The 11,898-nt window shown below is 37.3% G+C and overlaps 1 protein-coding gene across 1 annotated transcript in view; it reads left to right on the top strand.

Moving 5' to 3' along the window:
• The window catches only part of PSMA3 (proteasome (prosome, macropain) subunit, alpha type, 3), a 12,442-nt gene extending 956 nt beyond the window's left edge, over window positions 1–11,486 (top strand). The window contains exons 2-11 of the mRNA XM_009885591.1: window positions 372–454; window positions 1,556–1,679; window positions 2,501–2,602; window positions 2,740–2,813; window positions 3,396–3,468; window positions 4,366–4,431; window positions 8,014–8,060; window positions 10,471–10,538; window positions 10,678–10,742; window positions 11,298–11,486. Of these exons, the coding sequence (XP_009883893.1) occupies window positions 372–454; window positions 1,556–1,679; window positions 2,501–2,602; window positions 2,740–2,813; window positions 3,396–3,468; window positions 4,366–4,431; window positions 8,014–8,060; window positions 10,471–10,538; window positions 10,678–10,742; window positions 11,298–11,342 (747 nt within the window). The 3' untranslated portion in view covers window positions 11,343–11,486. The remainder of the gene's footprint in view (window positions 1–371; window positions 455–1,555; window positions 1,680–2,500; window positions 2,603–2,739; window positions 2,814–3,395; window positions 3,469–4,365; window positions 4,432–8,013; window positions 8,061–10,470; window positions 10,539–10,677; window positions 10,743–11,297) is intronic.
• Window positions 11,487–11,898: the final 412 nt, after the last annotated feature.

The following is an 11,898-nucleotide window of genomic DNA, read 5'->3' as shown; positions in this document are numbered from 1 at the left end:
CCTGCTATTAAATATCTTCTTTTTTTTTTTTTTTTTCAAAAATTATAAAATAAATTTAAAAGGCACAGAGAAAGTTCCCACAGGTTTTAAGTATTGCATAATGCACGGTGATTTCAGGCCTGTGCAATGTCTGGATTGACCGGATTTGAAGTGTGGGTATATCCAGCACTGATGTGATGACTTCTTGTAGTATTTAGTATGTGTTTGCTGCTGTTCTCTCATCTTATGTAAGGGGGCAGCCTGCTTCTGGTACTTCATAGTCAGAGATGTCATGTGGGTGACAGTTTTGCTTTTTTATGTAAATAAACTTCTTATGAAAATACTGGGATATAAAGGGGTTTTTTTCTGAATAGTTGGTTTTTTTACTTTAGTACGACCTGTCAGCTTCCACGTTTTCTCCAGATGGCAGAGTATTTCAAGTTGAATATGCTATGAAAGCTGTGGAGAATAGTAGGTAAGATACAAATATCTGCATCTCTGTATGTTGGCTGGCCTTTTTTAAAGCAGGGTAATTGGACTAGACAAGCATGATGGCATTGCAGATAAAATTATGTTAAAATTAGTTTTGAGCAACTATGTCCCTAGGTTTGTTTTAGGAGGCTTCAAATTAAGTGCAAAAGTATAATCACTTTTGCTTGCTAGAAACAGTTATGTTGTGGAGAGCGCACTGGAAGGCAGTAAACTTACTTTTGTGTGCTTGAGGCAATAAAAATTTTATGCTTTAGGGAAAAATCTGATTGAAGGTCTCATTACTATGTGTAAGGTGCTTAACTGTTACAGTAGTAGAGCTGCTGTAGTGGTATCTAAAAGCCCATTTTATGGATGTGAATTGAGGCACTGGAAGACTCATGCTCAGGGCCTCATAAATTTGTAATAACTTCATATGCATTCCTCAGGAAACTGAGAACATACAAGTTCTGCTAAAGCTACGTCAGCTTCTCTGCAAGTATCTGTCTGCCCTTGAGTATATGCAAAGGAATGCTATAAAGTGAAAATACTGACTGTGCTCTGGCGGCAGCAAGATGACTGATTAGCAAGGCATGGACTGGATCTTCCAAGTGTCTGATCGTAGCTACAGGCTGCCAATAATGATTAGTGAAGTATTTTGTGTATGCCATGGCTGGTAATCTATGCCTGATGATGCACTTTTTGAGGGTTAGAGAAAGAGTTGTTGCATCTCCTAGATCAACAGTGAATTTACCTAAAGAAGAGTTTAAACAGTCTGTGGTTTTCACACTACTATCGTTCAGCTTGGTGACAGGGCAGCGGCTATGCAACAGCTTCAAACAATGCCACCACTGCATATAATCTATTTAAAACAATTTGGGTAGGGACTTTTGGCAGCCCCATCCTCCTTTGTTTAAGAAATGTTTGTGGGTTTAGGGAGCTTTGGCTTTTTTCCCCCCCTCCTTGTTGTCTTCAATGCTGAAGTGGAGTTGTAACAAATCTGCTTCTGGGGAAATTATGTCATTGTTGCTTGTATTTTATTAATTCTCTGTTATGTATTTTACACTACAGTTTTGTGTGAAAAACTTACATTTATCTTGTCTTTCAGTACAGCAATTGGGATAAGATGCAAAGATGGTGTTGTCTTTGGAGTAGAAAAACTAGTTCTGTCCAAGCTTTATGAAGAGGGTTCCAATAAACGTCTCTTTAATGTTGATCGACATGTTGGAATGGTAAGGTGCTATTTAATTTTAGGGTTTTCATAAATTGAAAGGGACCCCCCTCAAAAATAGAAATCTATGAATTAGAGAATCAACAGTAAGTAGATTAAGAAACTAATGTTAATGTTTCTGTGTACAGAGTCAGAAATGCCAGTGGGTCTTTTTTACTGTTCTCTGTAATTTAGTCTTGATTGCACACACATACATAAATAAAATTCAAATTTATAATGGAAGATATACATATTTTGAGGCTGTTATAAATTTTTTTGAAATGCTTTTCAGCATTCCAGTTGTTCAAACTTGAATGTAAATATAAACACAAGTGCTAAAGTGGTGCTTTTTTACACAGTTAACAAATAAGGTGTTTTAAGGAGAAAACATGCTGCATACAAGATTCTCTTCTCAAGAGTGTGGGAGTCAGATGAATTCTTTAAAGACTGGTGTATGGATTACTGGCTAATCCCTAATAGCGATGTCAGGGTGATATCAAGTAGTGGTTACCGTGTGACAGAAATGCTTGAAGCTATCTGTTGAATATATATTATATATATTGTGTGGGTTAGTTTAGTCGTGGCAAATCATAAGACGCTATTTAACATGAAGATCATTTTGGTTGTTGATTTTCTTAGAGAAAAATTATATTCGATGTTAATATATAATCATATTGACATATTTTGAGCTTGCTAGCAGATGGATAGTTTGAGTTCACTTGTAGTAGTATGTAGAATTCAGTAAAGATCTTGCTTAAGTCACATAATTAGACTTTTGTCCATTAATTTTATTAAGTTATTGTAAGGTATGTTTGGCCTCGCTGATGACAATTCTTATTTCAGGCAGTAGCGGGACTTCTGGCAGATGCTCGTTCTTTAGCAGACATAGCTAGAGAAGAGGCTTCTAACTTTAGATCTAACTATGGCTATGATATTCCACTGAAGGTAAGAAATTAGCACAGTTCACTTGGGTTTTCTGACTTTATTATTCTTGTTGTGGAGAGTTAAATTCTGTTACTTGAAGATCACTTACACCTGTAAATAAAGGTTTCAGGTTTGTTTTTTTTTCTTTTTCTGCCTAGCATCTTGCAGACAGAGTCGCTATGTATGTGCATGCATACACGCTATACAGTGCTGTCAGACCTTTTGGTTGCAGGTAAGTTTTTCAGACATACACTATTTGTCAGAATCTGTTGTTTCACAGTCACTGGATTTACTTAGGTTGTCTGAGGTCTTTTTTAAATTTGGAATTAGTAACCTACAAGTCGTCTCATAAACACATTCTCCTCCCTTTTTGTGTGTGTGTGCAAAACCTGAGGTGAAGAATTCACATTTGCATAACAGTATGCCAAGCTTCTACATAGATTGCCAGTTTGTCCCTGAATTTTAAAGTCGAAAATTTGATGCTGTTAAATTTGTGACAGTGACAAAAGCAGAACCTTGCTCGGCAATCATCCTGCTTGTCCTGGTAGCTAAAGAGTAGGTTACAACTACTATGCAGTTCTAGTACAAAGGGACTACTAAACTGAGATCTGCTGTCTCCTTACAGATAAGTGAAACTTGCTTCTGGCAACTTGCAGGTGCTGGGCTGTCATGGTAATACTAAACTGTTCAGACAAATTGCTTAATGGAATCTAGCAGGATAGGAGAAGAATGTAGGAAGCCTGAGTTGGTGTAGTTTCTTCTGCCAACTCACACAGAATTAGAAATGTTTCTAATTTCACATTTTCCCCCCCAGTTTCATGTTGGGGTCCTATGATGATGATGATGGTGCACAACTGTACATGATTGATCCATCAGGAGTTTCATACGTGAGTGTGTCACAAATATTTCCATCTTGGCATAAGTTCCCCTCCTAAAAGTTCCTACTTAGGAAAATAGTAAGTGTTGTTCTAAAAGAGCCATTATTTTTTTCTCTTTTTGTCTTGGAGCATCTCTGGTGAATCACTGCTTAAAATGAACAGATCTGGGTTTTGCACGTCCTTGTTGAACACACATTGTGTATTTCTTAGAAGTACAGTCTCAGAGAAATTAGTTTTAAAGCTTGTCTGTCACAAATTTGGCAGTTCATTCCACCTGAATATATCCAATGAAAAGTCCCATCCACTGCCCAAAAAGGGCAAGTATTGTAGTGAGGCCCCATTCACAAAATATTTCAGATGAGAGGGCTGTTACTTTGACAATGGCTGCTAATAACAAGTCAAATCAAAATAGATACTTTTGTTAATTGTTGTTAGTGCTGCTTCTTCAGCTGTGTATTACATACAGAACAATACAAACTCATATTGTCCTGATTTTTTTAAATTTTTGTTCAATATATCCAATACCATAGCTGTTGAGGGAAATAGAAGTGCTTAATTTTTATGTGTTTGCCCTTCAATACAGTTTCGTGGTAGGTGAACTTCTCTAATTCTGGTTTGCTCTTCAATTTACTGTAGTAACAAATTGAGCAGTTATGTTTCTGTCCAGGAACTACTGAGCACTTCTGTTTTCTATCAACAGTGGTAGTACTTAACCTAGTAATTGGGTTCTATTCAACAATTTGGGAATGTGCCCCGAGAGGTAACAATGCCAAGGTTTACTGTATATTAGCCTTCTTCCTATGTGAGTAGGGTGAGGGTTGTCATATGCTAAGTGACAGTAAGAACTGCAAAGGGCTTAGTATTTATTTACATTTGCATATTTTTTGTTTCTTTTTTTTTTTTTAGGGTTATTGGGGGTGTGCCATTGGTAAAGCCAGGCAGGCTGCAAAAACAGAGATAGAAAAACTTCAGGTATGATGTTACATTTCTGTGGTGCTGTTTCAAGACAAATATTCCAGCTTATTATGGTACCTTTTTGAATGCCTGAAATATAAAATACTGGAGAAGCAGATGGAATATTTCCTTGTGCATTCCAGGAGATGATTTAGCCTCTATAATGGCAGTATTTTGCAAGTCTTGCCCCTGGGCAATGGGTAGTTCATAGGGAGTATGAGTTTGAAAGAGGAAGCATAAACATACACTCCCATGCATGCCAGCGAGCAAAGTAATTGAGTGAATATAAAAGCATAACTAACTTTTAGTTGTGAATGAAAACCTTAGGGCAGCATTGTACAGGCTGGTATACCTATTTTTTACCAAAGATTTTAGAGGATCCTTTTGTTAAAAAAAAAAAGTTGAAAAATCCGGTCTTGATAAGAACAATGAGTGGAACTGGAGAATGCTGCACCTGTGGAATATTATGACTCTGAAAATGTAATGGCAAAAATAAAGTCCTTGCCAGGTAAGACGGTGTTTCCCAGCTGGCCAGTGCTGAGATACTGCCTTTTTTCAAAAGATCTGTTCAAGTAGCTTGTTGCTGCTGACTCTAACATACCTTTCAAAACATCTTTACATGTCTAATGAAAAGGACTTCACTGTTGTGAACACTGCCATATAGTTGTACTCTTCCACACCATCATTGTTACCAAAAAGAGCTGTTACTGTTCAGCACTTCCTGCTTGCACAGTACTATAACTTGTGAAGTGTTACAAGAAAAGTTCTGTGAGTGCACACGGAGAAGTTATTGTGTAGCCTTCTGAATGAGCATGCAAACGGTTGGCTGTGTAAAACTAGTCTGTGCAGAGAAGACTACTGAAATGTACTGAAGTGTGCCTTAAGCTCATTTAGAACTACGTTAGAATACTAAAGGACGCCTGTCCTTCTCTTTTGTTTTACTATTTCTACCCCTGGAATTGGAGGCAATTAACATGAGACAACCCTACTCCTGGTCTGTCTCATGTAATTCTTACTTTTTACTCTGCTTGCATCTTATTTATGGTTTTGGTCTGCAGAAGTACATCACAGCTGTTCATGGAAAGGTTCAGAGTTCATACAGTTTTCATGCTTTTAAGAATAGTCTGTTTATGGTGCTGTAGCATCATAACTGAAAAATTACAGGAAAAATTAAAATGTTCCTGAACTTGATTCATTTGGTCTTGAATTTGGTCAGATGCTTGAGTACCAAATTAAAAGTAAGAAACCTACAAGATCATCTGATCTTTATACTGGAATTGTGGCATCTGAGAAATCATAATTTCAATTTCCACGTGTGCAAATTGGCAGAAAGATGATATGTTGGGTAACACGTAATCTACCCTCAAAAAATTAGTTTATGCAGTGCTGGGATATTCAAAAACTTCTGTTACATTGACTGATTTTTGTACAGCTAATAAGTTTGTGTATAGCTTGAACTTCACAGTAGAGCCCGTAAAATTCAGTACATGGGAACAGTGGTGTGCCATATGGCCTAACTGCATTGTTTAATGGCTTGTTTGCAGAATGTCTTCAGTAACGCGTATGATGTTGTCACAGCAATGTGAAGCAAGTCCAGTCTTGCATGCTGTTGGTTTTTGTTAACTGTAGACTGGGCAGGTTTCCAGGTCAGAGTTAATTTTGACAAAACTGAAATGGGAAAATGACAGAAGTACAAAAGCTTTTGTGGAGTGATACTGCCTACAGTAGCCTGTCAACTAAGATTTGTTCCTAAGGAAGAAGAGACTAAAGGTGGAAAGTAAGAGGCAAGCAGGTAGTCAGAACTTTAAACCCGCCTTACAGGTACTGCAGAGCAAATAATCTGGGAGGGGAGATAGCATGTGAAACCCTCACGTACCTGAGGGCGCAAGCAGGAAACACTGCATTGATCAGATCTGTTGCATCTTAGTCAAATGTCTGATATCTTCAGCTGTGGGAAAACTCATAGTTGCGTGGAGAGTAATTGAATCTCTTGATCTCTTCTACAGTGCTTCTCATGCAGCTCTGATGCTAAGTACAACTTTTTATATACGGACATAATCGTAATTAACTCCTGTGATAAACTGTTACGGTGTTTACTCTTACTGCCTGCAGAATTAACACACGTGGGGTGGGAAAAGGGTAATGGCAAAAAATACATGTACTTCAGTTTTCTCTCTTCTAAGTATGTGTGATAGTGGCAGACTTTTGCGTTTTCCTATTTTGTGACTAACTTTGTAGGGATAAATGCACATAGCAATGTAAATGCTCAAGTGACATAAGTTATATTTGTACACAGCAGCCAGTGCTGCGTGTGTTACAGATTAAGTGTCGGAAATCTAAGGGCTGGAGCAGTGGGTCTTTATCTCTTTAGGAAACTTCTTGGGATGGGACTGAGATGTCATGTTTGTCTGACCAGACATGGGCATTTTTTCTCTGGCCCATTGCTTCTGTGGGTGTGTGCTTCACCCCAGAAAGTGTTGTGACGTTCCATGTGAACAAAGGACTGTTATCATCTTAATTCCTTCACCGGTGTCTCATAACTAGCTTCCATACTATGGTTTTGAAAACATTTTGAGAATCAAACAGAGATAGTAAAATGTATATAACTAATGCATTATATTCTGAGCTCGGTGTAAATAATAGGGAAAGTAAGAAATTGTAACTTATCTTGAACTTGAAAATCATTTTATGCTAGGGGAAGTGTCAGTAAAATGTGTAATGTATTGGACTGTATTTTGTGACTGATAATCCTGTTGGTTCCAATGAATAACGACAGGTGCATATTTGTGAGTGCAGTATCAAAGGCTGATGTCCACCTGGTTTGTGCAAATGAAACCTTGAGAAAGGAAATGAGGGTAATCTTATTTCAAACCTGCATTAATGAAATGTATATATTACTATTTCGTAGTCCAGAAGAGTTGAGGGGCAAGAGATTTGGCCTACAAAACATAAGTTTATTATGTCATGGAAATTGGCATGAGACTTTGTTTTGATTAGCTGTGAAACTGTCAGAAGACTGATGTAACAGTGAGAAAATATAAAATGAGATGCTGATACCTTGCTCAGGCGTGCAGTTGGTTGTTAACAGTGGAATAATATTCTCGTCTGTCTTCGTAGGGCATTACTTAAAAGTCAAAATTGCTTGCCTGAAGTGTTGCTAAGAGCAAAAGTATTATTATACTATCTAGAAAGAATATCGGTATTATATGTAAAAAATATGTTGCTTCCCCCATACTGTACATGTGGTTAGTTTATGTCAGTTGATCATAAAGCATGTAAGAATAAATCAAGCTTTCAGAATACTAAGGTTCAGCTTCTAAGCTTCCAGATGATGAACGCTTTAAACTGGGGAAGTTTCCACGTAACAGTGTTTTCACAGAATCTTTCAATAGTAAAATTCTTCACTGGAAGAATGACTTGCATATAGCAGGCTGAAAGACACATCATAGACAATAATTTTGGTTCTTCTCTTAACTTTTTGTCACTTTTATCACTCCTAAACAGTAGGCTCATTAGGCACGTATGTAGCCGCTTGTGTTCTGGCCTAGTGTAAATGGAAAACAGTATATTCTCTGAAGCTGTGTATTTTTTTGTCTACAGATGAAGGACATGACCTGCCGTGATGTTGTTAAAGAGGTTGCAAAAATGTAAGTCTCCAACCTGTTTTTCCAACTCAACAAAATTGGTACTGGTGAGCTTGTTATGGTTTCAAACTGAAGCTGTTCCTTTTAAATTGGGTACCAGGTTCCATTTGTACTAGATGAGTGCTGACTCTAGTATCTTCTGATATTAGCATTTTTTTCTCTCCTTGTGAGATGGGATATGCTACTCAGTACTGAAAAATACCAAAGGAAAATATGCCTTTTGATTTCATATGCTACTTTTTATCGACGCAACTTGTAGCACCAGTGGATTAAATGTTAAACTGTCTGAATTTAGTCACTGGTTTTAAAATGCATAAACCAGGTGACAGATGGGGAAACTCCTTGGCGTCCCAATTCTGAAGAAAGAGCTGTGCACTTTGCTATGCAGATTAAGCGACAAACTGATGCTTCAGACATGAAGTAGCAGTTCAGAAATGGAGCTGAGGTCTTTGACCCAGCCTTCCTGTTTGCCTGAAAAAACTCAAGTGCTTAGGAAGGAAGCAAAGTATAACTCCTTGTTTAAAGATGTACGTAGGCTATAGCTGGTCTCATTTAAACGGTAAAGCTTGATACCACATAAAAAGACCGGAAATACTTAATTTGCAATTTACTGATGTAATTTAGGACGACACACAAGTGATAGAATTATCACTGTAGTTATTAATACTATCCCACAAACTCTTATGTGAGGATAGTGTACTCACAGGGGGGAAAAAAGGTACCACTCAGTAAGTCATGTACTAGTGAGGGACAAAGCAGAAAGTCTTCTCTTCCTAGTATGTTTTAGGTAGACCATGAATTGGCCAGTAGTAAACTATCTTGAAAATACTTGGATTTAGTATTTCTTCAAGCAAATAGAAGTAACCTTTCAGGGATCTACAACACTTCATTTTAATGCTTTAAGAACACTGTTCTGTGTTTGTCACAAATTTAAGAATCTGCAGCTGCAAAACTGTCATCTCCAGCATTTTATGGCTGTTGCTTAGGTTATAAAGAAGTAATAAATATGCTTCTATCACTGGTGTTGCAGCATGGGAATTTATTTCAGAGTTTGTGTCTGAGGCTGTCATGGCAGCAGCTAGAGGAAAAAAAGTTATAGGATCTCTGTTCTTGGTACCTAGAAAGGACCTCAAAGCAGTTATGGCACAAGTAAGGCATGGATTTTCAAATGATGAAAAGGCTTCTGTTGTTTAATTCTGCCTCAGCTGCAAACAGCAGCTCTAGATATAATTCTGTTTTTTAGCTCAAGTTCAGCTCCTTAGTAGCATTTAGCAAGATAGCAAAGACTTTAATAATTTTTTCTTTTTTTTTTTTTTTTTTAACCCTAAAATACTAGCCAGAGTCTGGAGTAATGATTTGTTCAAGAGCTTGTAATGGAACACGTTGTTGCAAAAGGCTTGTACCCAGCTGAACACATAAGAAGGGCCTATAGATCATCTTAGGCAATGATCAGTAAGTCCAGTCTAACAGTGACAGAATGGTGTCAGAAGAACGTAAGAAGATAGAGATATTTCCCTGGACACCAATGTTAACTTTGTTCTCTATATTAGTTTCACAATACTTCTATCAAACTTTAATTGGAAGTACTTTGTGTGGCGCTGAAGGTATCCTTCCTTCCTCCACTATCTCCAGGCTTTCTATGTCGGCTAGAAATAGCTGGTATTTTTCAGCTTTTGACTTATTAATGCTTTCTGAAACAAACTAAGGAATACAACCTTCTCAACAAGTGAAGCCACAGGTTATTGTAAGTTCTATTGTTTTGAGTGTATGTCTCAACTCAAGAGTTGTTTACATGTTCTGCCACTGAGGACTGAATACTGTGATGTAGTCAAATCAGTATTGCTATTACAGCACAAGATTTTTATCCCACAGACTAAGGAGTGATTTTACTAACCTGGCTGGTACTGTGTATGCTGTAATACCACTTGTAGCTTAAATTCTGATTACTGTCGTGTTTCCCATAAGCACGGCAGTATATATGGAGATCTATGTACAGGCTTCTAATTAGATACAAGATACTATAGCGTTGGGATTTAGTCTTAAATGTAAACTGAAATAAGATTTACAGGAGAAATACAGGATGCTCCTAACTATTACAACTAATCTAGCAGAAGCAGGCAATAATGACGCAGCCTTGGTTCTGCAGTATTTGAATCCTAATGTTCTGATTAGGATAACTTGAACATCTCAGCCTGCATCTTAGCTGTAATCATTTTAATGTATTGTTGTACTAGCAATTAAGCCTGGAAAATTCTCTCGTGTTTTTGTGTGTGTGGGCAGGGGAGAGGGCATGGGGAAAGCTTCTGTTAACCATAAGAAGAGTATTTCAACAGAAGAAATCTGTGAAAGGAAGAAAGTATCTTTAGCCCATTGATTAATCTGTTCTAATCTGTGCTTTCTGTGTTCCTTCCAGAATCTACATAGTTCACGATGAAGTAAAGGATAAAGCTTTTGAGCTGGAACTCAGCTGGGTTGGAGAAAGTAATGCATTTCTGTAATTTCTATAAGCACTACACAAAACATAACTTTCTTTAACTTAAAACATTGCTTCTTAACTTCACTCTGTATGTCAAGGTCTTTGTTTTGAATTCTACTTAAGATGTATTCTTTTTATTGGCAGTAACCAATGGAAAACATGAAATTGTTCCCAAAGACATCAGGGAAGAAGCAGAAAAATATGCCAAGGTAAGGTCCAACTTTGGCGGTGTTTCAGTGCTTCACTTAACAATCAAGCCTAGATTAGAAGGAACTAACTGAAAATTAGGCTTCTACTGTTGTCATGGCTGGAAAACGTATAGTTACAACACACATCACTTGAGCATTAGCTGATGTTATTCTGAAGGGAGAACAGTGAAGCTTACAGTGTAATCCAGCACTGGATCTTACTTTCAACAAGTGTAATTCAGCAGCCTTGCACAGGTGGCGTGTTTCTCCTTCAAAAGTAAATATTAACTCTTCAAAATGGTGTAAGTGAGTAGGTAGTAAGTCGTGTTGCCTCGAACAGTTTTTAGAGAGAACCGTCTGGAGAAGGTTAGACTTCCAGCATTTAACAGCCTTGCTTTTGTATTAAAAGTAATGATGGTGTTCAGTATTACCTCCTAAGATATGAACTAGCCTGCTGAATGCAAGGCTTTGGACATATTAAGAGTATTGTAAAGCTACAGCAAAACTAATATTGCTTATTATAGGCCATACTATAAAACAACTGCTAAACTATTTTTTAATTATTTTTTTCAATAGGAATCTTTGAAAGAGGAAGATGAATCAGATGATGACAATATGTAACACATTGTTACTTCAAGACAGGCTGAACTTTTCTTAACTTAGAACAGGTTTGTTTATAACGTATTAAGCATGGGATGCTATTATGTACTTGTTGGAAGAAACTGAGTGACCAACTTGCACTAATAAATTTTCCATTTTACTGTCTGTTAGCTTTTATTTCAAAAGAGTATAGGCCAGCAGCACAGAGAAGCAACTGTCTGTATCAAAACAGACATTAAGAAGGAAAGATACTATCATGCTGGTGTTGCTTCCTCTTACTACAGCATTCTATTTGAGCCAGGCTAGGTACAGAAAAAGAATCTGCTTAGAAATTTGACAAGTCTCTTGTTTATGCTGCAGAGTTTAATATTAAAAACTAGTACTTGGTTATTCCTTGATTAACCAGTATCACAGTTTGCAGTTCATTCATAGTTCAATCACGCTCTGTGATTGCTCTTGTCAGAAGAGATGAGAACATACCAAACTGTAAAATAGGTTAAGGTGATGTGCACCGCTAACAACTCCAAACAGCCTACGTAAAAAGCAAGAGTTCAGGAAAAGGAATTTGAATCTGAAG

Source organism: Charadrius vociferus, unplaced genomic scaffold (genome assembly GCF_000708025.1).
Source record: "Charadrius vociferus isolate BGI_N301 unplaced genomic scaffold, ASM70802v2 scaffold355, whole genome shotgun sequence".
NCBI lineage: Eukaryota > Metazoa > Chordata > Aves > Charadriiformes > Charadriidae > Charadrius > Charadrius vociferus.
The sequence above is the reverse complement of the archived record's forward strand: the minus strand, read 5'-3'. Positions and strand labels throughout refer to the sequence as shown.